Genomic DNA, 25,658 nt, shown 5'->3' with positions numbered 1-25,658 from the left:
GTAAAATTATCGCGTTTTCTATTAATTTACATAAAGTCATTTACAGAAACGTTAACCTTTCTTATCAGTAGGCAGTAGTTAAGATAACTGATTTGATGATGATAGGCATTTCAAGGAATGAATTAATTATTTTTTTTAAATTTAAATCTTTCGTTATAATAAACCAGGCGTAAGCCCAATGCGTTACAATGAGATAAATCAATACCTACAAATATTTAAATCTGAGAATCGGTGACATATATTTTATTAATTATAAACAATGATTATAGTGAACAAACAATATAATATTTTTTAGCTAATTTTTAATAATAACGCATTGTTGTAAATAAAGAACTCGAGTCTGCTGCAGTTTTCGAACCCAATGGATCTGGATTATTAGTCCAGCATCTTACGGATTCTATATTTTTTGTAATTAATAAATTTAGACAGAGTTTTCTTCGATATTAAAATATTATATTATATATGAGAATAATTTAAACTGAAGAAAAAAGGTATAAATTCAACTCTTTATTTATTATAAAACTGTGACATATTATTATCAGATGTATAATATTATTCGACTTTGTTTTGGTTCTAAAAAAATGTTGACTGTGATGAAGTAGTAAAGTAAATCCCAATATTGCAGAACAAACATTTTTCTCCTGCTCTTAACCGATAAACGTCGCGAAACGAAAATTCTCGTCTCCTGCATACAAAGTGTTATAACAAATATAAATGGCCAAAATCACACTTAAAATAAAACCAAAATAATTTTTGATTATTTTGTATCATTTTAGAATACTAAAAAGAAAGTTAACATAAAAGATGTTAATCAGCGTCGTCGTATAATAATTACCATATCTTTTATTTCGACCTACAAACACATTTCCAGTGTTGATATATTATACAAGCGAGTATTTTGCTTCATTAAAGTTGTAGAACCACTGCCCGTTCGTTCGATGTGTGAGCAGTTCAGTCAGAGATGGCGCGAGTAGTGTGGCAGCTGGGGCTGTTTTTTTATTTCTATTTCTACGACCTTAGAAGTGATGTTGAATAAATTATAATTAAGATTCTGAGAGAAGCGTACGTAATTTTCGTCAAACGTTTGTGTATATAAAACCTCAGAAGAGTCTGGAAGTGCATTAAAATCTCGACGCTGCTCGAAGTGACATCATCGTTCCATACGTTTGGAAATCACAGAGCAAGGATGACATCTGAAGCGTACGAAAGAAAAGTACGAATAGTGACGGCGATAGCTGCCGGTAAATATGTTATTGTTTTTGTTAATATACAATAGACTTACCGTGATGTGTATGGATCAATAACAATAACAAGGCTAACCATATGTTCGGTTCTGCATGGGACTACATTCTTATGTATCGGCGATTATGAAATGATATACAGCCGGTACCTGAACTAACTTTCACACCGAGAAAGTCACGCATGCGCAAACAAACTATAGGGTTCTCAAACGCATTTATCAGTATAAATGCGTTCGGAAACTCACTTCAATACATAATTTGTAAAAAATATTTTTGTTGAAAAAAATATTATTAAACTGCGGATTTTTATTCATTGCAACATTATTTTAATTAAATAAGCGATTAATAATTATTTAAAATATAATATTAGATTGCTAGTAAAATGTATTGAATAATTAAGTAAGATTATCGGAGAAAGATGTTTTGTTAAATGCTATTATGGGCATATAGTCATTTGCTCTCCCCGTTGAATTTTCCCAGAAAAATGCATGTCATTTAATGAAATATTAAAACAACGACCACTAACTCGCCAACTTTTGGAAAAAGCAAAAAGGACGTCCCTGATTTTAAATCAGAAATTCTCGGGTTATCGCTCTAAAAAAATTAAAGAAAAACAGTCTCGAATCTATCCCGAAAATACTTTTTAAAATATGGCATTTCAGTGAAATCATGTAGATAAATATATATTTTTACCAGTGAAAATATTATTTTTTGGCAGGTGCTAGTAAAATTATGTATATGATTTCAACTTTTCCATGCGTAGTAATATAAATGTTACAGAGAATGTGTATTTTTCAGTGAAGTTATATTTTCACTGGTGAAGTCCAAATACATTTTCACCGGTAGCTATATATTTTTACTAGCGAAAATATAATTTATGTCCATAAAACTCAATTTTACGTTTGCGAAACGTCTATTTGCTGTTCAAACTTTCAGTCCAAGTCCAAAGTTCAAACTAAGCTGACTCATCTCTCAGGAGAAAGTAAACGGAAGAAGTACAGACATATTGCTCCGTAGTTTGTCTACATTTCGAAAAAACAAAATGTGTTAAAAAACAAGTAAAGAAGACATACATTTTCTTTAAATATAATATAAAAGGGCAACAACTTTTAATCATATTAATACTGTAGAATATTCATATGTATATATGTACAAGAAATCAATACATACTTTAATTGAATCGTATTAAATGTGAAAGTTCATGGCAAATTCTGATCTGATTATATTATTGGCTGTACGTGTTATAAATGATGACGCATGAGGCAAAATTTGAATGCAAAAATGTTTTCTATATATTTTTTATACTTGCAGAAAAATGTAAATATAAAAATTACAAGCACAGCGTTTATTAACTTTTTTCTTCAACATCATTAAATAATGTTGATCACAATTCTTTAAGTTCACTAATAAGAAGTTTCCGTTATTAAAATTTAAATGATGCATTTCTATACTATCTGTATTTGTTTTATTTAGTGATATTAATTAGATTAAAATATAATTATTATTATATTTATTTCAGTGTTCATGATAACAATTCCAATCACAGCTATTAAAGTAATTAGATCGATTCCGTAAGTATACTACTATTTATATTATATTCTTAAATAATTGATAAAATACACCATTCAATGATTTATTGCTCCTTAGAAAAACTGAAAGAATTCAGGAGCAACAAGTGAGAAATATTACAAACGATAATGAGTAAGATATTTGGATATAAATATATAGTTGATCAATATTTTTTTGTACTTTATTATAATACATAATGTTACAGTATCTGGCGTTGTAAAAATGGTGATAAAATTGATGTGATGTTTGTCTGTGATGGAAAAATTGATTGCACAGATGCTTCTGATGAGACATATTTACAATGTCGCAACTTACCGTAAGTAACCGAGTTTCAAAATCTGATTTTTTTTGTAGAGCACCCATTTTTAGTAGTACCTTCAATATACAGTAACATCTATCAGTTTTATTTTAATTAAACTAGAAATATATACTAATACCTAAAAGTCCTAGGTTCAAGTCCCATAAGAATGCTTGTGTTTTTCAAGTTCTATCGCGTTTGGGAGATTGGAATTATTACTTATTTATATAATTCTGATCAATTATCACAGATTTTTCTAATCTCACGGATGAATAATTAAAATAAAATAAAGCTAAGCTATGCATAGTGCCATATTGATTGCTGTTATAATAATTTATAATTAATAAAATAAATGTCACTGATTTTATCTGGTGTCTCATTATTTACTTGTAGGTATTGTTTGTGTTTACTCCATTGTAACGCATTAGGCTAGCGCCCGTTATGTTACAATGGAAGATATACAATATTTAAAAATAAGTTATAATGTTTTGAACCTTCTTAAACAGTTAGGAAAATCAAAAAAGCTGTACAAATGGGTGCCTGTGCTTATTTTACGCACCAGAAATGATCCATTTACGTACAACAAAAAAATTTACTTATTTTCTCCATGATATGTTCAATTACTAATACATATACTATGATTTATATAGATGCGAAAATGATTTCCAATGCGTTTACGGCGCTTGTGTGCCTATGAGTAAGAAGTGTGACAAAAAACGAGATTGCGCTGATGGATCTGATGAATTTCATCCTGATTGCGATTTACCTACTACCAAAACTAGTGTATGCGACCAGTAAGAAAATAATTTGTTATAATGCTATTTTCTGGCATAGTTTATATTGTCCTTTCTTTGTAGATATGAGTTTGAGTGCGATGATCACCAATGCATAAATGCTGTAGATGTTTGTACTGGTAAACCACAGTGCCCCGACAATTCTGACGAAAAGGTGGAAGTATGTGGATTCGTTGAATGTTCGTCGCGAATGTTCAAATGCGCATATGGAGCGTGCATATCTAAGAAGAAGCATTGCAATGGGGTAAAATTTACTAATTAATAACAAAGACTGACCGTAAAGGTCTTTCTCATATTTCAAACATTGATAATTAGTCAGCAAATGTTAGTAGACAACAACACGGTTTTAATCATACACGATACACGGTCACTAACCTTTTATTCTTCTCATCGATGGTGACTAAATTCCTTGATATGGGAGTTCAAGCAGATATATAGATTTTGATAAAGCCTTTGACAAGGTTTGTCATGACAATTGCTTGGATCGATTTTATCATTCATAAACGAACGGCCATTAGAAACTAACTTTTTGTTGTATGCCGATGATTTGAAAGTGTTCAAAAACGATTTATGAATAGTTTGCAGACCAATCTGCAGACTATTCATAAATCGGAGCATCGGAAAGTACCATGTCGTGTCGTTTTCACAGATATTTTTTATCAGTGGAGTTTTCTGATTACTTAAATGAAGACGAACTTCACCAAAGACCTCGGAATGACATTCGAGAGGAAGTGGAAATTCTCTACATTTCAATAATATCTGTGTCTTTTAGATTGCTTGGCTTTGTTATAAGAAACGCATTTCACTCTAATAATCAGTGATTCGCATCATTATCACACTTTGATCTGCAGTAATCTTGAAACAAGATCATTAATTTAAAACCTTTGGGGAGCCACATATTCTCTCTTGATTAAGAAAAACCAGAAATTACTTCTAAGATACTCCATATGAGGAATTCTGTTATTATCCATTTCTATATTTCATTAGGACCTTTATATTATGATTAGCTATGTTCTTGTTAAACTAACACATTGCTTTGGATCTCAGAATTTTCATTTCATCCATGAGGAGCTGATCTGATTAATTTTGTCCGATTTTATTATGTTATATAATAAATGGCATACCTTTTTAGGTTGATGATTGTTTAGACGGTTCTGACGAATGGGAGTGTGCAAATTCCAGTCCTAAAAATCCTCCGGTGTAAGTATCTAATGTTTATTCACTACATTATCTTCAATAAAAATATGCATTGTTTTTTTAGATACGATCTACCATGCAAATTAGACAAAAACGTTAAAGGCACACCGTACTTGCTACATCAAAACATAACAATTAATGATGAATTAATAAGACATTCGGAATACATTAAGTACCTCTGCAAAGATGGCAAAACTCAGTTGACATATTGCGAAAACGGATCATTGATCGGAGACGTACTATGTAAAGGTTAGAAATACTTTTTGAACATAAATTTATTTATTTTAATTTAAACACAACTAGACGATTTAACAAAATCAGGATTATGATAATAAAAAATATTTTTATAACATAATATGGACATGGAATTACAATTAAGCTTAATACAGCATTGTATATAATATCAATACATCTGAATGACAAATCCTTTTGAATTGAACATTTTTATCAAGATGGAAAATCCGCTCTCTGCACAAAAAAGTGATAAGAGTGTATAGACCAATTTTAAACTCATAGAAACCTTTGCTGATGATTCTTATAAAAGCCGGATACAGCATCTTGATATAGTCAAGAAAATAAAATACATAAATGTTTGCAAATCTAAAGAAATAAGGCAAACATGAAAAATAAGTTAATCAACACACTAGAGAAGAATGATATATTGAATGCAAACAATTTTGATTTAGTCTAAGTAAAAATATCACAGTTAACGACAGACTTTTAGGGTTTTATATGGGGCTAAATAAGCTATCTTTATATGTATATTAACAACAAAATTAATTAAGCTAACAGCCAATGAAGGGAGCATTATCTAATAGACAAAAATCGATTTCCGTGGCACAGCTCCAAATCCTTGTGGCCATTGAAATTTCATTTTTTGTTCGTGTGACACATTTGGCCTCCATTTTGCTATCAACCGATTGAGAGTTCAGCATCCGATGGACAAAAAACGATTTCTGTGGCACAAAAATTACTTTATTTTGTCTGTGTGACACATTTGGCTGCCATTATAAACTGCTTGTACATAAACCCATCTTGATACCAAAGTGGATGTATAGGATCTGGCATGCAAATCTAATAACGAAATTATATAAAAAATTCAGAACGAAATACTGAGATTAGTATTGAGCACTTAGTGGTTTATCCAGGGCCGGCCCGAGGGGCAGGCAGTACAGGCAATCGCCTGGGGCGCTAGATTTTGTGGGGCGCCGTGATACCAAATAAAGGCGCAATATTCACTTAAAATTATCAAACAATATTGTTAAGGAATATAATCTGATATTAGTTTTTATACACTACTGTGTACTCTTTAAATTATTTCACACGTAAAAAATCACAAGAAAAAATAAATTATAAATTCTTAAATACCCACAATCGTAAAAAAGAGCATGTTGTCAAATATAATATATTATTTATTTAATTTGAATTATATTTTTGCGCTCATCAAGTATTAATAGGGTGGGGGGGGGGGCGCAAATTTAGTTTTTGTCTGGGGCGCCAAATAACCTAGGGCCGGCCCTGGGTTTATCCCATAGGCGAAATTGAAAAACATTCCAATATTTTGACTAATGAATTGGCTAAAATCAAAATCATAGGACACTTAAAGTCATATATGCGATATACTGATGCAATAGAAAGAATTTTTTAATGCCCAGAAATGTTTTTCGCTAAATGATTTTAGATATAATGGAATTTATTTTTCTAATTTTAAAATTGAAATTCATTACTTAACCAATATATTAAAAATTATTGAAGCAAAAGAATAAAAAAATAAATAATAAATTTAATTTTTCTTATACATATGACTCAAAATCTTGCGCTTTGCGCTCTTAATTTCGCTTTTTATTAGTGTAACTACTAACTCATTATTTTTATTTATTAATATTTAGTGTCTTAAGAAATCATATAAGTATCAATTTCAGGCATCGTACATTTTAAAATATTATGTGTACTAATAAAAGACAACGAATGTTTTTAAGGAAATATTTTTTTATGTACTCACTGGCCGTTATTATAATGAATGAGTTTTTTTTATATAATTACTATCACCCCAAATGTATCATGATGTGTAGTCTTTGACCGCATATTACTTAATTATCTTTTAAATTACATAATATGTGGTTAAATGTTCAAAACAAATAACAACTTTTACGCTTCACATAAAATGACATATATAAATAAATTATATATATTTTATAATAAATATAATGGCCAATAAAAACAAATTATACTGTGATCAAAGCTTCATATACAAAAGCTGTTTTAAAATAGCTGAATGTGGTATTGGGATTTTTACTTAATGTGTTTTTGAGATAATTAAAAACATAATATTCCATTAGAATTAGATAATAATACTTTTATGAAGGGCATGCGTAACATAACCCCAAATTGTTTTTAGAAACTCTTCTAGAGATTTATGGAACAAAAATATCTTTCTAAAGTCATTCAAAACATATATGTATACGTAAAATGTTACTAGTTTAAGTTTTTATAATTCTTATAAAATAAAAAGCAGTACGTGTATAAAAAAATAACAAGGTGGAGGAAATGAAAGTAAAAGGCAAATCGTACAAGCATTCGATTTTACAGATTTAAAACATACACATCACCCAAGAAATAAAATAAATCATACTACAGTGCGATCCATTGTACCTACATCAGGCCCAAGAACTACACAGCATCCAAGAACTAGGCGGTCGTAGATATATACAACTCTGGATATCGGATATGGAAATGGAGACTAATAACGAACTTAAAATTCTCGAGCTTTCAGTATTAAAATATAATATCACATTGCATCTATTGCTTTGATATTTTGTATTTTTTGTTATTAAGTGTTTATTTATTTTATATGCTAATTTTCTTATTGATTAAAACATAATATGTAGAATAACTACGCTCAAGAACTTCAACACCAGATTAAGGATACAAATACAGAAGCTACTAACAAGAACTGATAGTTATATTTACACATTACCTATGATCCTTAAACCAGTATTAAAAGAAAATATTAAATTGCATCTATTGCCATGGTTGTACAATAATATAATAATTGTGATATTTTATAATTGTTATTATTAAATGTTTATATTTTTATATGTCAGTTTTTTTAAATAATTAAAACATAATAAAATCGAATGTGTATTAATTAACAACATTTATATTATTATATTTAAGAGAAGTTATAAAATTTAAAACTTATTACTACAGATTCCCAAACACCAAGCGTTTCGACTATCGTCTCGGTATCCCAAAAGACAATATCTTCGCTGTTACTGGCCCATCTGATCTTCTATGCGATGCTGACACAACATTGAAGATATTCAACAATAGAGATAGCATTATTATATTATTAATTTATATATATTGGTAAATGGTCTTTAAAACATACTACCGAGAAGAATCTATAGAAAAGTAGCTAAATATTGTAATTTCAGGGTTGGCAATAGTAATTATTTTCTAATAGTTCAAAGGTTTAATATTTGTTCGATAGCGAAATCAATTTTTGTAAGAATCTAGTCGAATTCCAATTGCTTAATATTTATTTAAAGGAATTATAAAAACATACATAGCTTTAAAACCAAATTTGTTCCTTAAAAAAGCTATAGCTGTTTAACTGATGAAATTTCAATTAAAATATTATTATATATAAATGTTTTGAATATTTCAAAAATAAAAGTTATGAAATAACAATTAACTTTAAATAAGTAGTACATAAACAATCTCATAAAACAGTTCAAGGATACTTTATCATATTTCACGAGTTACCAAAAATAGAGTGACGAGATATTCGGTTGATTGTTTACAAATCTAGTTTTCACTATTTTTCATAACAAATTTATTTTCGCTGATCATTACCGAGTAATGTGAAGAAAAAATGAGGTAGAACTTGTTTTATTGAATGTATATGAAAAATCTTAGATTAGATTATTAAAAAATATAAAGAAATATAGTATTGTTAAAATTGTAACATTAGATATCGAATCTCATTAAAATCTCAAACTTTTATATATTCCAAAGATCTATTTTATAATATGATAATATGGTTCATTAATTGAAAAAAATCTCATGGCCTAATGTATTATTATTAGTATAATGTTTTATTTTATAAATTACTCGCATTGTAATAGTGATAACTATTGTTAAAATACAAATTATATATCCTCTAAAATGTAAGAACAGCAAATTGAAAAAAAAATCTATTTCTATTGTAAAAAAATATTATTATAGTGAAAGTCTTGTGATAACTTAAGTGGGGGATGGTATCAAATATTATATATAAATATTTTTCATTAACAGTAAAATACTGTATTTTTTATTGAAAATTTTATTTTTTAGTTTTAGATTCTTTGTTAAAATTCTTTAAGTCCAAATATGTATAAACATTACATGATTTATAATATTATAAATTACAGTACTTTGTAATACTTTAAAATTCTCCCGATCTCAGACAGTTATTACACTATTTTATTGATGTTTTTGTATGTTTGTGTAGCTTTACAATACCCATACAACTATTATGTTATGTATACGTGTATATTTATTGAATATATATTATTTTTTTGAACATTTTTTTATTTTATGAAGCCAATTGATACAATAATTATTTTATTACAATACTAAAAGTGGAACTATAAATAATAACAAAAAAGGTCATGTGTAAACGACATCGGCCTCTGACACAGAGATGATCTTATTAGATATTGAAAAGGCGTTTGACACGATATGGCACAACAGCTTACGAGCTGTATATTTTTATCTTATTCACACTATACAAATCGATACACAAATAGCAAACGCAAGTATTGTATAATTAATCAGTGCGTGTGAATAAAAAAAAACTACCGTTATCGCGGCCAAACAAGAGCATCGCACCACTGGCCCAAAAAAATGGTTAATAATAACCTAGAATTGCAAACAATAGAAAAAGACCAAGACGTCCAAACAAAAATAAATACAACTTGACTGTAGATAAGACGACACCAGACGACTTAGATTTAGACCATCTGACATACCTGACAGACATGACAAACAATAAATGGAAAATAGTAAATTAGTATAAACAAATGAATTAGTATTATATAAAATAAATTATATTTTGTAATAATAAATATGGAGAGGCGTTCAATGGGATGTTTTATTTACATGCCAATATCATAATCAAAAATATGTACTCATTGCTTATGTATAAACAGATTATAAATAAAAATTAAAAAAAATATACAACATAGATGTGTATCTGAAAAACAGTCGACACACCATTGATGTCAAGGGATCTCCATTGACCCCGTAAAATATCCCAATGAGACTGTTATCACTTATATAAACAAAGCACGTTCGATTGCTTTCTCTGTATCCACACATCTACTCTGATAGGACAGAAGTTTAACTGTGTGTTATCCATTGCATGCACCACTGCCGTTACCGGTAATAGTCCAACCTATGGGTGGGCACCCAGCTTGTGACGACCGGGTGAGTGGTTCCCCCACCCGCCGTAGTACTAAATATGTTATTGGAGATATATTAGTGTTTCTCCCGAGCGCTCAAAGAGACGGGCTCTCTTGCGTTGCGTGTCTACGTGGGGGTGTTTCTATATAGGACAGAGAGTACATAACACATTGTCACTCTCATTCATATAAACAAGCTCAAGTGGTACCCGCAAAGAACATTCTTTATTCGGGTGAATGTTGTTCTAGTTTCTCGATCCGGTATTTTATCTCTAGTATATGGTCCAAGTCTGATAATATATGTATTTTATAGCACTCTCCGTCGGAATTGAGTCGTCTCGTCTTTTGTTTTCTTAGTATTTAATTTTAGGCTCCTGCTACCTTACTTATGAACGTTAGGAATCCCTTTCGACTATCCACTATGAGCATCATATCGCAGGTTATTGAGTGAGACACCGTTCATTCTTATTCCTTCATCTGTGTTCAGCAATTGTTAGGCAGAAATATTTACTGAATAATGTTTAAAAAAATGGGAGATAAAACACAACCTTGTCTTACTCCTCGCTGTATTTCGATATCATCCGATAATTGTTTTAATAATTGGTTCTTGATAGTTCAGCAGTATTTTATAAATACATTTAAAGTAAAACTAAATTAACTTAAGCTTAAAATAGTGAGGATTATTTTAAGTAGTCCGATGGGATCAAGATTTTTTTGTACACAAGATTTCTTTGTAATGGGTTATTGTCTTATTATTAACAGTTGTTACTGAAGCTTCATTTGAATCGATTTCTCTGAGCCCAGCTTTAATCAGTTCAAGGCCTTCAGTTAATTTTCAAAATGTCATTGTGACGCTCCATTCTGATTTAGTCTCTTCAGTTATGCGTATGAATCAACTAGCGTGAGCTCTCGGTTATGGGAGTTTATCAGCTTCATGATATCTTCAGCATCAATATCCAGATCGGGCCGCAAAGCAAAAGCGACCACATCTTCTGTTGCTTTAGCAATGTGATCAATTTCTAAAGCCAAGAGCAAATTTTAACTAAATAAGAACGGACAAGGCTTCTTCAATACAATGTTCTTACTTACTCTTTTTTTTAATGTTTTTTTCTCTTCTTAGTTAAAGATGAAGGCGTTGGTTGGTTTCTTTTTGAAGAAACAATGCCCTTGCTTGTGTAGGAGAGTCGGCAACGATCGGGCACACTCATTCATTGCCAAATGAACGCAGCATTTTAAATTTTTTAATAAACAGGCGACACAATTTAGAAGAAAGGCAAATCGTCATCCAATAACTCATAAAAGATTCCACATTCATCTATACGTTCACATTCTCCAAGCGATCAAATCAAACAACTAGTCAAATATTTATAATTGTTTTAATTCATCAGCGTAAATTACATATAAAACTCTTTGATTACAAATAATATAACACTCTACAATTTATCAAAAGTGTTTTACATACACGCACCGCCTTTCAATCGCTCTCTCTCCGTTTTTTTCGGGTTAAGATTAACGTAAAAAAAAATATAGAGGAACAGCAATAAAACATACCACAAAGAATCGACGGTTCTATTTCGCTGATTATATATATAAATATATACAAAAAAAGTTAATAAATAAAATATACAAATATATTGATTTTTTTTTAGAAAAAAATTATAATACATTTTTTTTATAATGATGATAAGGACCGATTTATTAAATACAATTTTGATGGACAGCCCTTTCATAAAAATCCTAGTAGTTCAAAGCCGCAAAGCGAGAATCTTGCGACGACGATCCGACGCGACGATCGATCGTTAAGTACACAATGATTACAAAAAACGATCGCGTCGAAAAGCTTAATCGATTTTACAAATTCAACTATCGTTCATTTTTTTTTTATTTAAACGTCTCACTACTTACACTTTTTAAGTTATCCTCGATGCTATAAGGCAGTGGCTCTCGACCTTTGTGGAGAGAATTATTTTTTAAAAATTACATATTTACAAACGCGTTGTTAATGCGATCGAGCATATCGTATATAAAATATATACAACATACATGTTAATAGATGTACAAATAAATAATCCATTTCTATAATACTGTAAGGATCAGTTAAAATTAAAGTTCAAGTTTCGCTCGTTACTTACTCTAAATAAAGTCCTTATTTGATACAGTCAATTTTTTTGGGATTTGTATCCTGATAGCAAATTATTTATTACTTTTCAATACGTGCATTAGTTATGGTTATTTTTAAAAAGCAATATATAATTACATAATTTTTTTAGTAGCGTGATTGAGATTCTTTGCAGAAATATGAGTAAAAAAAACCTTTTGATTTTCATATAAAAATACGCATTATTTTGGTACAAATTATAAGTATCGTTTTTGGTACATTTAAAAAATGGAATACTTGTCTGTACACCTAAAAAAATAAGTCCAGCGATTAAAATAATCGCACGTACAAAAATGGTCACAACCGATCGGCACCGTATTGATGCAAACATGTCTCTTCGCGAATAACGGTATTAAAAAATTACAATACGTAAACTAAGAATTCTACCGTCTGTTCCGACACCATTTCTAGATTAAAAAGAGAACCCCCTTTCATCACAAAAATGATTAAATCAAAACGCCGATTGTTAAAACGACGCAAAATCAATATCAGTCTAGCCGTTAAATTACACAAGCTACTATAAATGTTTGTTCATTAAAAATGAAGATAGTTAACAATCGAGCGGCCGAGTCGTACGAACAAGCAACGCCTAATTATTCCGATATATACATATACAATATAAAATTTAGTCAATTTTTCTAACTAAAATACATACAAACGTTGTTTGCCTCACTCTGCCGCCCGATTGTGTTATTACTTTCGATTTGTATTAATTGAGATCTTTTTTAAATAATATAAAAAAAACTTCAGAACAAAACAGGAACGTCACACCGTCATAACGACGACGAAAAATCAGGGTATACACGCATTAACAAAAATTTAACTATCGCTTAAATTAATAAAAAAAATAACGTCAGATCTTCCGTGCCGTTTCATTCGGTGATATGACGATATCGCCGGCGATTCCACCAATTTAATCACTTATTTTTCACCGTATATACATACATATTATATATATTTATAACGTCTCACACTAATTTATTAATTATTTATAGAGTACAATTGTCCTATTTAGAAAAGCGACGGTTATTTTACATAATAAATTCGCACATTTATTTGAAACGTTTAATGTAAATTTTAGTCATTGTCACATTAACAGCATCCTTAACGCGAAATTAAATAAAACTAAAAAAGAAAAACACTTTTGGATTTCCCACTTTGGCCGTCGTCTCTGTTGTTTGTAATTTTTTATATTGTTTTTAATTTTTTATATAATATAATATAATATGTACATGTATCCACTGCATAAGCTGTAGTTAGTTAAGAAATTAAGTTCTGTTCTTATATATCATACGAACGACGCCGTTCGTACACCGTAAAGGAAAAATGCAAAGCGTTGGATATTTTAAAGATAAAAATCTAATATATTAACGAAATGGTAATTTCCGTGCGGACTCCCACTTCCGACATTCTTATTTAATTTATTCAAATATCACTTTATTAACCACACACGCACACACACTGGATCACATTGGAGAACTTAGGAATTATCGTTCGACGGGACCATTATTCGCTCAAATCCTGAAACTGAATACAAAATCTATTAGTTCTTCAAGATCGTTCATAAATAATAATAATAAAAGTAACATAAATCAATATTAATATATCACTAATTTTAAAATAAAAATTATCACATTTTAAGTAAAAATTAAAATAAGCCAACACCAAATAAAATTTAATATGAACTATCAAAAAGTCTACACATACTTAATATTAACCCTTTGGTTGCCGAGCTTTTTGTGATTAATAATTATTGATGAATATATAATAAAGCAAAAATATATCTGATTCTTTTTCCACATTGGATCCGACAATTCTCGCCAAGATAGCGAAAACCGATAAATCGGATTTTGGCAACGAAAGGGTAAAAAGTGTATCTCTACTGTAAAACAATTTCATATCTACGCTTTTCTTACTACAGTAAAATAAATTAATGATAAATTTGATGCACAAACGAGCTTTTATTTTCACATTCAAAGTAACACATTAATCAAACACTACTGACACAACTTTTTGAGGAGCAACAATCTCAAACGAAAAAATACACATCTATAAAAAAACATTCACACCTAAATTTAGTAGAATATGAATTGTGTACTCTATTTATTACAAGCTATTCTGAAGAACTACAGAGTATCATAGTCTGAAGGAATGTAACGAAGACCGAAAACTAGTCAAGGGATGTGAAAGCCGCAACTTATGAGAGCTTCAATACGATATATTACTTTAGAGATGTGATCGATATCCTAAACTACCCCAATAAAGTTGCCACAAACAAAATTTCATACTCACAAGCAATATGAAATTCTTACAATTTCATGGTCAATGAAGGTAAATATTTATATAATTATTTAAATTATGATACATAGTTTCAGTAGCAGCTTCACAAACATAATTAGTAACAAAAAGTAATTTAAATAATTATTTAATTACTTAAAACGATGGACCTCAAAAATAATAAATACAAGTCGATGAAATCACTCTCTCGATTAGTGTTTATCAACTAACGATCTCAACTGTTAGATGTAAAAGCAGGAATGTGTTAATCCCCATAATCATATTGATTCTTAGCGATTTCCATTTTCAATTCGGTTAATTTTCGCTAAGACAAAAAATCAAAGGGAGAGTTGCTCAAAATATGAATGCTTCTCTCGTGGTCAATTTAATGTTACAATGTCACAAATAGAGCACTCAAAATATTTAAATGTACTGATGGAAGAAAATAATTAAACAAAAAACAAGCAATGAAGGATACAATATAACTGGAAACATAAAAATAAAATCGATTTATGCATTATGAACCAAATATACCCCAAAGTATATTTAATTTAATCTCTTTCAATCAATCAGTACATCATTTTAACGTAACATTATAGTTGAAATTCTGTAGATATCTTATAAATCGTTGACGCTAGAAAGTATTAGGGAAACGTGTGCACTAGAAGAGTATTAAAAATATGTTAAACACTCACAGTTTCCGGGCTCATCTGCTGAGGCGCGTGGTGTGAAGAAGTGGCTCCGGAACCGGACTTGTCTTCGCCGGGCGCGTAGTTCAAGAAGTCCCACACGAGTATGGTGTCGTCGTGCGACGACGACACAATTTGAAATTCGTCAAATTGCAATCGAAATACACGTCCGGTATGCTCCTGTGCCAAAATGTTACAGTTACACGCATGCCGTATAGCGACGAGAGATCAACTTAACATATACAAAGCATACCACAAGCGTCTTGAGGCACAACTGGGTGGCGGGCGCGCGGGGGTCCAGGGCGGCGGGCAGGTCCCACACTTTGATCTTGCCGTCGTACGCGCCACTGACTATCCGCTTGGCGTCGAAGCGAATACACCGCACCAGCTCTTCGTGACCCTCTAGCACCCTGCGAGAAATTGTTAATATTAAAAATAAACTAGTTGTTCGATAAATGAATAAGAATATTATAAATCACCTTAAACATGCACCGCATTCAATGTCCCAAAGGCGGATCGTGTTGTCACTGGATCCGCTCACTACTAGACGATCTCGGTATTGTAAACACGCTATGCCTCTCTTGTGACCGTTTAGTGTTCGAACAAACTCGCAAGAGCTTGTGTTCCATACCTGAGAAACATAAAAAAATATAGTTAATCAAGTATACCATATCAGAATGCAGCACTGGATGATGCATGGACTATTCCCTGGTAAGTAATAGGTTAATTAAGTAAATACAGTATATATTGTCTATATATTTAAAAGAAATATTTATTGTTAGACTTCATTGCTAGATCAACTAAAACCCTTAGATGTCCAAAGTATGTCATGCACAATATAATTTTATTTTCTAAAGCTTTTTTGAATGATTTGATGATAAAATGTCCAGTATTTTATTTCGTAAGTCACTCACGGAAATTTCTATTCTTATATTAAGTGAAAAGATATGGTAATACCTAATTATTTTACGAGGAATGAAATTATTCACAAAATTTATCAATCGATTAATTTAGGAAACAATTTTATGAGGATAATTTAAATGAACAGTATATAAAATAATTGTTCCATAAAACAAATTGTTTGTGCATCACTATTGAACAGATTAAGTGCAGCGAGCATTGGTTAGAACAGTGAACACTATATAACTCTCTGGAACGAATTCTTTTCTGAAGATATACCTTACATAAATGCACAAACAATTCGTTTTATGAAACAAAGTATTTACTTAAATGCACATATCTCTAAAAATAATTCACTATTAAACCGTACCGTAATTTAAATACCTGTTTTACAAAAGTCAAACATAAAACAATCCATGGTTCTCAATTAAAAAGTTTTGGTTTAAATTTACATATATATTTTTATTTAAAATAAATGGTTTTTAATTACGGCCGACAGTACTAATAGTGATGATGAAGAGTTATACTTTTATAATTGATATGTGGCTAATGTATTTGACGAAAAACATTCACTTTATTGTGAAAGTAATATTTCTGTTAGTGAATATAATCAAGAAACTTAGGCAAATATTTTCGAGTGAAAGTGAGTAAGTCGTAGACATTTATTTATTGATGATGATAAACCTTAAAAACACACTACTGGAGTATATAAATTATTTGTAGTTTTCAACTATTCAAATATTGAATAAAAAATGGATGAAGTATTCGAATACATTCCTAATCGGCTTTTACCGATATTAATTTATTAAACCATTTAGTGAAACAAATCAATTAATTGCCTGTAAAATATTATTTAATTAAAAAATAATTATTTTAATAAAGCATTAATTACTTTTATAATCGTTAAACTTTTTGAAACACAACGCTGTAGGAATTACTGATAAGCAAAGGCGTTAAAGAAAAATGAAAATTTTTATTATTTTATGTAATTTAAAACTTTGTAAATTTATATACAAAATTATAACCCCTCATGTTAAAAATCGTCCATTTTTTTTATTGCATTTGTACTATATCATAATAATAATCACTATTTCCGATCTCCCAGACACGATAGAAATATAAAAACACTTAGGTCCGTATGGGATTCGAACCCAGGTCTTTCAGGTCAATAGTCGGAACTTATACCAGTAGTTTATCGTGCTGGTAATAATTAAATATTTTTTATCGTTTATTTTGTGCGTTTTTAGAAACAAAAAAAAAGACGCATAAAGGACCGTGGATTTTGGAGTGGCACTGGTGACTCGGGTATATTGAGAGGCAAAAATGACTACCTGTGTTGCTCAAGTTTACAAATTGTTTTATTATAAGATTTTTCCAAATATTTTTTAAAAATTTTTCAAATGACATATCAAATAGGTACTATTGGTATATAATAAATGCCTATATTATGTATAAAAAAACAACGTAGATATTTTTTAAAATATGTGAACGAAAATTATATCTTCATAAAGAAATATCATACGATGGACAAATATAATCAAACATCAAGTATGTAAATATATAAGTAATTGGAATATGCATAAATAAATATATTTAATGTTTCATATATCAAAGTAATTTTGTGTTAAAATAAATTGGACTGCAATGGATTTAATAAGAAAAAATATTTTAATTCAAATGATTAAGCTAATCTAATAATGTATATATGAAATACAATCAATTAGATGAACTGAAAATCATCATCAAGTGCATATAAAATAGAATGAACCATAATAAAGAGACGAGTACCTTTATTGTCCTATCGCCAGAAGCGCTGACTATGTATTTTTCGTCAAAGTCCACCACGTTGACAGCGGCCCGGTGTCCAACCAACACCCGGCGCAGGCTTATCTCAGTTTGAGACGTCATGTCCCACACGGCTATCGATCTGTCCTTGCTACACGTGACCATCAAGCCGTTGGTGAACCGCAAATGCAGCACCGCCTCGTAATGATGTATTATCGTATTGACCATCTCGCCGTTTGTTGCGTCCCAGACCCGCACCGTGCCGTCGCTCGATCCGCTAATTATCACTCGTTCGTCGTATTGGAGACATAGCACAGATCCAGTGTGTCCGGTTAATATCTAAAACAAAACAATTAAACCATTAATAAAACAGTCATCGAGTGATAAAATCCAGTTTGATTCAACCCACCTGAATGCATTGTAATGAATTTCTATCCCAAATTTTAATTGTGTTATCTCGTAGACCCGAAACGATTTTGTGGTCGTCATACTGTAGGCAGTATACTCCTTTTGAATTTTCGCTACGGCAGTTTATCCTCTGAAATCGACAATAATATAAATTAATTTTATTAGAATTCTATTTTAAAAATTTGAAAGAGACGATCGTTCACCTGAAGATTGTGTCTCCCCATCCGCCAATTATTTTCTATAGAGTCGATATCTTGAATTATTTTTGGGAACAGCGATCTATAAAAAGTGTGACCCGGATGCACTGTCCCCGGTTTTGGTTTAAACAAATATTGTATCCTAGAAGAGAGAAGAGCTTGTAATAATCCGGAATACTATACATACAATAAAACATTTTATATTTACCATCCTCTTCTTTCGGCTAAGCCTCTCCATAACGAGTCCGTGCGGACTTTCCTTTCTACCAACTTCTTCCAGAGCATACCCTCAGATATGACCCTCTGCCATTCCCGACAGACTAGCTCGGCTGCACAGAGCCAGCGCGCGTCCAGGTATGACAGTATATTTTCTGCTATGTGTTCCAATCCTTTGACTGAGCAAATGCAACAATTATTAACATAGTTTCATTCATTTATATAGCTTCATATAAAATAGTTTCTTACCAGGCAATAAACTAATAAAGTCCCTTTGTAACATTGGTTTGAGATATGCGTTGATGTGTCCATGCTGATAGTGGCACATGCGGGAGAGGAGTTGCTCCACAAATTCGACCTGATAAAAAGACAAAATATTCAAATAAGCGATATAAATCAAGCACATTCATCAGATTAAATTAAAATTTAGTTAATATAATAAGATTTGAATGACTTCTGTTAGACTACAATTTAAATGAAACAATTGTTTCATAAAACGAATTGTTTTATGGAACAGTAAACACCCCATGAATTACTCTCTGCAATGAATCCTTTTCACAAAAATTCGTTTTATGGAACGAAGTATTAATTTAAATGCACATATCTCTTAAAATAATTCTCTGTTAAATCACACCCCTTCTGTCATAATTCGTAAATATAATTATAGAATAATTCCTGTAAATTTTTCTTAATATTTCATAAAATTATTACATTTTTTACGTTTAGCATACTTGGAATGCCTTTGTATTATATTTCAAGTACGGAGGATGAATTTTTATTCATATTACAACATACACAATATTATCTATAATTGAGACAAGATTAGATCTGCAGTTTGCAATATTAAATTTGATGACGATTAATAAGATCAATTTGATTGTACTTAGATTAATGCACTATAAGAGCAGAGCAATACATGTGTTTAATTATTTATCAGACAATAGAAAAAATTATGCACTTGTCATTAATTTCATTATAGCACATACAGTTTTTATATTGTTTATCTATTCCAAAACTCAGCATTAAACAAAGATGATAATAAGCATAATGTAATATTGTGGTTTTTACGTAGAAATTACACTGGATCTATAACTCCTAATTAAATATTTTAAGGACTATGTAGACTTATCGTAAAAAATTCGAGGATCACCTGGTCAGCTTCGTTCCATCCGGCGAAGTACTGCAGGCAAGCCTCCCTCTCCGCCTTGTGCGCCTCCCTGTCGGCCACCGACGTCTGCGTTTCGACCTTTGTAGTGTCATTGTCGCACAGCTGCGTCAGTGGAAACTGAAATACACAACCGACTCCATCAGCAAACGATTACAAAATATGTAAAAAAACCGCATAATCAACGCCACGGCGATCGAATTAAAATTTTGCTTTTATTATACAGTCGCGCTCCGACGGAGCGTTGAGCCATTTCTTTCTGCGCTTAGCGGTCTACAATAAATTCACTTTATTATCGAGATTGTGACCATCGTGCGGGGAGAACGGGGACTCGATCCTGATGGCTATGATATTGCTACATTTCTATTGCTAGTCACACTACTTCTAACGATTGATATGATTGAGTTACGAAAGATTTACACTTCTAATCCTGACAGCTTGACTAGAAACTTACTTATTGAGATGTGATTTTTATTCTGAACATTTAATTTTACTTTTTTATCGGATTCCGAACGTTGCGCTGTTATATATGGTCGTATTATTATACAGATTTTGTGGTTCTAACGTGCAAAAAGGAAAAACTATGTAATGAACCAATCAGAACATAAAAAGCATTTCCTTAGTGAGTGGATATCTACTGTTTAATAAATATTGGAGTTTAAGCTTTGCTCGTATCCATTGATCTATGACAACCGAGGCGTGTATTGAAAAATTTAAAGAACGCATTACTTTACATGGAATATTACACAAAAAAGACATTGTCGATAGATCAAATTTAATGATAAAATTAGGGAAGCTCGTAGATGCTAACAACCAGCTTTGCTTTGCATATGGTATTCATTAAGCTTTCTATGATGTGTTTTATAATAAAAAAAGCAACACAATATTACAGATCTTTCTGAGACCTCAAACAGTATTTGAATTTGATGATTTCAAATTATTTCGACGAATAGAATATGGTTTATTTTAAAAGATTGACAATTAAAAACAATGCTAACTTTCCATTTCTCTAGATAGTGAAACAAAATGAAGCAGCATTTAGACCATAGACATTATCGCCTACGGGTGGGTGATGGACGAAGCCCGGTGGGCAATGCTGGTTCCGAGGGAATTTGATGGGCAATGGAGTTTTTTATTCAAAAAATAATATTGTGCCAAAGTTTTTTAGGCATTTTATATTCAAATAAAGTAAATATCTTTTACATAAAATACAGTGCGTTTTAGGATCTTTTGAAAGTGGCCGCTGTAATTGTTTTTTTTCAGTACCTATGGGTTAGGCCTAAATTTGATTTTTTTTAAATTACGGATACAATTTTTATAAATAGCAAATATCAATAAAAACAGCTAATAATAATAATTATAAATAGGTTTATGTTTTTTTTTAAGTGAATGTATTATTTTGTGTATTTAAATAATACTATGAATTGTTTTACGACCATCGTGACGCATTGGGGTAACCTGTTAGGTCACGGTGGTCTTAATTTAATTTAAATAAAAAAGTAGCACTGTATAAATCGCAAAAAAATGATTTTCTTTCTTTGATATTAGTCAGTAATATTATTTTGTTTTATTTTAAAATTTACAATTTAAAATTCTAAAATTGCACAAGCTGTATTTTGGTGAAATTAAAAAAATACATGGGCATTGCTACGTTTACAATTTATTATTAAATGGGAAAAAAATAGTTTTCCAAAGGTGGGCGATAAAAAATTTTGGCGTTGAAAAGTGGGCGATGAGTCAATTAAATTTGAGAATTTATGCTAAAGCGGTTAATCATTTTAAAGGCAGTATCTAAAAGTGTCTACCGATTCGTTTGGAAGATATCAATTTTGCCTCATTAACATAAATTAATCGAAATACTTGCACCTGTCAAATAGCAGACGAGTCACTTCATTGTTGAGATTGAAAATAGATGAGAAGTCAATACTCAATAACAAAATGATGATATTCTTGTTAAATCGCATCGAGCAGAGTAAATGATTGATAGTCATGGACAATCAGAAAAATATTAACCGATCTAAAATAAAAAAATGGTCAGCTAGCATTAACCACTTAATCCTCATGGACGAATATACTCGTTAAAAATATGTGATCCAATTTCCCCATGGACGAGCTAACTCGCAAGTTTCGTGACTGAGTATACTTGCAAACTGAAAATTAAAATTTATGGTATACTTAGTCAAGAACGTCATTTGGGGAAGGGGGCAGGTGGAGGCATTTACCCCCCCCCCTTAGAAATGCATGTCATTTAATGAAATTCTATAAATCTAAACAAGGTCGAAATATTAAAAAAACGACCACTAACTGGCGAACTTTTTCGGAAAAACTGAAATGACATCCCTGATCTTAAACCAGAAATTCTCAAGTTTTCCCTCAAAGAAAACCTAAAAAATGTCTCAAATCTAATGTAAGCATATCGAAATACATTTTCACCAGTAAAAATATAATTTATCTGGCAGATATCAGTAAAATTATATGATTTCAACTTTTCCATATGTAGTAACATATATATTTACATACTTATCATTATTTATTTATATCCAATGTATAAATGTTACAGTGAATGTGTATTTTTCAGTGAAGTTATATTTTTACTAGTAAAATCCAAATACATTTTCATCAGTAAATATATATTTCTACTAGTTTATAATAATTAATATAATAACTAAAATGTATATGAAACTCAATGACAGTTGCGAAATGTCCATGCTGTCAGACCCAAACCTAACATAATGAAAGCTCTAAAACTAATTATAGTTTTAGAACTTTCATTAAGTCTAGTCCAAAATACAAACTAAGCCAGCTCATCTCTCAGGGGAAAATAAGAGGAAAAAGAAATATAGACAGACGTTGCATCTTGCATATTGCTCCATAGATATACGAGGGTCCCTTTGGCTTACTCACACATAAAGTAACGGGCACCCAAATAGTACGTCTACAATTTACCGTGTTATTGGGGGGTATACTGTACTATGAATCTTAATAAAATGGAAGTATTAAAATAACTACCACTGAATGACATATGTTATTTTTTTCAAAATAAGAATATATTTATATTTTTCAAAATGCCAGTAATTATATTAATTTTTTATAGCTATTATAACTCGGAAAACGTCAGGGATTAAGCGGTTAAAGGAAAAGTTACACGAAGAAATCAAGAATAAGGTCTAAAAAGCAATTTACTAAGAACAAGAGAGTATCTCCTAAAATTAGCATATATTTGTCAGCCATCATCGCTCTTACGAGTGTTGAACTGTGACGAAGCCAGTGCAGTTTATCATCGAAAATGATGATAAACTGCACTGGCAGGTCTTTAACACTTTCATCAAGAAAATCACCAGTACACATTGGGCACCGAAAGCTGCCATAACATTTGAGCCTAATAATATTAATTATTGAACCGTATTTAAAAAAACTATGACATTAATATTAACAAATTTTGAAATGGCGGGCAGAGATATCAAGCGCAGTGAAAGAATTAATAACAATTACCGTTACAAACTTATCATAACCACTTAGTTTACAAAGCCCTATGACATATTTATATAGTATTGCGCAAATAATAAAACTCTCAAATAGAATTAGTTTACTAACTCGAGTCTGGTATAGTATCCATGTGGAATCTACTTGTCCGAAATTGCTTAGGAAATCCATTATTTATAATACATTAGTGCGGGTTGACATACTTTGCATTGTTTGCACAATAATAATCTTTTCATTATTGAATTGCATCAGATTGATGATTCATTATTATGTATCTTTCCAACATACGTTGGCTGGGCATAAATTGCAATAATAATATTTGAGATTGTGTTTCTTATTCACGAATGAGAATGCACACTTTGCACAACCAAAGCAGCGTTAAATGTTGCCAGCGGAGAGAACGTTTACGAATAAGTATATATATCATCCAGTTTTCACTATTTTATAAGCCTTGAGGAAAAATAAATCACCGGATTATACATTGTAATGTGACTCGGAGTGAGAAACTTTAACATATCATTTTAAATTCAGATCTATCTGATTTGACTGTAAAATTCGAATCGGATTTGCGTCATAATCTCCGATCTCCAGTTTTGCACTTTTGAGATATTTTCATATAACGGAATAAAACGGAACGCGAACAAAAGGGTTTGGCCTAAAAAGTGACATTGTAGGGCACTAATGTGGAACGGAAGTAAAATTGGAAACAAATGGTTCAATTCGAGTGCGAAATGTTTTCCGAGAGCGATGATGATGCGTTATCGCGTTCGTTCCGGGGGCAGGGGGGGCATGGCTCATCGCTGGGGGCAGAGAAGCTCGCGAGAGTGCCGTTATGGGAGGTCGTTCGCGCGGCGCCGAACGGTCGGCGCGCGCCGGGGCTCGACCGGGACCCGGGAGTCGACTGACCAGCTGCGTCTCTGCGGCAGGGCGCCTCTCCATCCCAGGTATGGCGGCCAAGTGACAGCGCGCCGCCATCACGACACACTCGATCGATACAGGGTGACCAACTGACACGCCGAAGGGTTGCCACACTGACGCGTACCGTTATGTTTATGCGCTGCGGGCCAAATTACAATTATTAAAAACACACACGTTCCTATATTTCATTGTCACAAATTCTTTACCATTATTTATATAAAATTAACCATATATTTACAAAATATCGTAATAATGCATTTAATTTAATTGTTAATACTTTGAATTATACTTGGGTGGCTCTCATAAATTATGTCACAGCTTTAGAGGGGAGGGGGTCAGCGGAATTGTGACAATCTTTTAAAAAATGTGACATCACAAATTTGAATTTGTTCATAAAAAAGCCTGATTTTTTTTTTTTTTTTTTTTAATAAAACAGTTTTCCTAAAACAAAAATGAAATGTATAATTAACCAAGCTTCAACGTGTCAACGTATGATTTATTTACAATATAGGTAAACGCTGTTCATCGCGACCCCGGTGACTGCGGACTCGTTATATCGTGACCGACAATTTAAAAAAAACATTGAATATATTGAATGAATGAATAAATCACTTATTTTTTGGGATCATTTAAAATCTCAACATGGAGGAGAAGAAGTAATTAAAGCAAGCAAAGGTTGCCTTGATCGGTTTAGAAAACGATTAAACTTGCATAACCTTAAAATGATTTGTGGGTCGACTAGTGCAGACGTAGAATCAGCTGAAAATATCCAATGAAGTTCTGTGAAATTGTAGAAAGGGGAAATTATCTACCAAATTTAATTTTTATGTGCATGAGACTGGACTTTATTGGAAACGAATGCCAACACGTACATTTATTTCCTTAGAGGGAAGACTGCTTCTGGATTTAAAGCATC

The 25,658-nt window shown here is 31.2% G+C and overlaps 2 protein-coding genes and 1 long non-coding RNA gene across 4 annotated transcripts; 1 reads left to right on the top strand and 2 right to left on the bottom strand.

The window, feature by feature from the left end:
- Nucleotides 1-494: 494 nt before the first annotated feature.
- On the bottom strand, nt 495-1,414 carry LOC148231541 (uncharacterized). Its single transcript, XR_015810766.1, has 4 exons — nt 1,283-1,414; nt 1,100-1,193; nt 858-1,015; nt 495-780 (listed from the first exon to the last, which is right to left on the bottom strand). It is a non-coding gene; the product is annotated as an uncharacterized LOC148231541 (long non-coding RNA).
- Nucleotides 954-9,668, top strand: LOC148231540 (uncharacterized). 2 transcript variants are annotated; one of them, XM_088192884.1, is made up of 9 exons: nt 954-1,241; nt 2,761-2,812; nt 2,889-2,942; nt 3,016-3,126; nt 3,759-3,902; nt 3,966-4,146; nt 5,035-5,102; nt 5,164-5,348; nt 8,310-9,668. In XM_088192884.1, the coding sequence occupies exons 1-9, from the start codon at nt 1,187-1,189 to the stop codon at nt 8,414-8,416; spliced, it is 957 nt and encodes a 318-aa protein (XP_088049010.1). In that variant the 5' UTR covers nt 954-1,186; the 3' UTR covers nt 8,417-9,668. The 2 variants fall into 2 exon arrangements, with proteins under 2 accessions (XP_088049010.1, XP_088049009.1); XM_088192883.1 differs by lacking the exon at nt 8,310-9,668 and adding an exon at nt 7,689-8,052.
- Nucleotides 9,669-14,040: 4,372 nt separating this feature from the next.
- Nucleotides 14,041-24,846, bottom strand: slmb (beta-transducin repeat containing E3 ubiquitin protein ligase slmb). Its single transcript, XM_088192855.1, has 11 exons — nt 24,731-24,846; nt 20,327-20,461; nt 19,426-19,534; nt 19,169-19,355; nt 18,967-19,102; nt 18,765-18,893; nt 18,359-18,694; nt 16,150-16,301; nt 15,924-16,080; nt 15,677-15,850; nt 14,041-14,231 (listed from the first exon to the last, which is right to left on the bottom strand). The coding sequence occupies exons 1-11, from the start codon at nt 24,797-24,799 to the stop codon at nt 14,211-14,213; spliced, it is 1,605 nt and encodes a 534-aa protein (XP_088048981.1). The 5' UTR covers nt 24,800-24,846; the 3' UTR covers nt 14,041-14,210.
- Between the last annotated feature and the right edge of the window lie 812 nt (nt 24,847-25,658).

Source organism: Plectrocnemia conspersa, unplaced genomic scaffold (assembly GCF_051122295.1).
Source record: "Plectrocnemia conspersa isolate PC_06_02 unplaced genomic scaffold, ASM5112229v1 ptg000009l, whole genome shotgun sequence".
NCBI classification, from domain to species: domain Eukaryota; kingdom Metazoa; phylum Arthropoda; class Insecta; order Trichoptera; family Polycentropodidae; genus Plectrocnemia; species Plectrocnemia conspersa.
Note: the sequence above shows the minus strand (reverse complement) of the source record. Positions and strands in the feature narration are given on the sequence as shown.

Coding starts and splice junctions, on each gene's coding strand:
- LOC148231540 (XM_088192883.1), top strand. CDS start 1,187: ATGACATCTGAAGCGTACGAAAGAAAAGTACGAATAGTGACGGCGATA. Junction 2,813..2,888: donor AAAGTAATTAGATCGATTCC/GTAAGTATACTA, acceptor ATTGCTCCTTAG/AAAAACTGAAAGAATTCAGG. Junction 4,147..5,034: donor AGAAGAAGCATTGCAATGGG/GTAAAATTTACT, acceptor ATACCTTTTTAG/GTTGATGATTGTTTAGACGG.
- slmb (XM_088192855.1), bottom strand. CDS start 24,799: ATGGCGGCGCGCTGTCACTTGGCCGCCATACCTGGGATGGAGAGGCGC. Junction 18,894..18,966: donor TGGGGAGACACAATCTTCAG/GTGAACGATCGT, acceptor TGTCGATTTCAG/AGGATAAACTGCCGTAGCGA. Junction 18,695..18,764: donor ATTCATTACAATGCATTCAG/GTGGGTTGAATC, acceptor GTTTTGTTTTAG/ATATTAACCGGACACACTGG.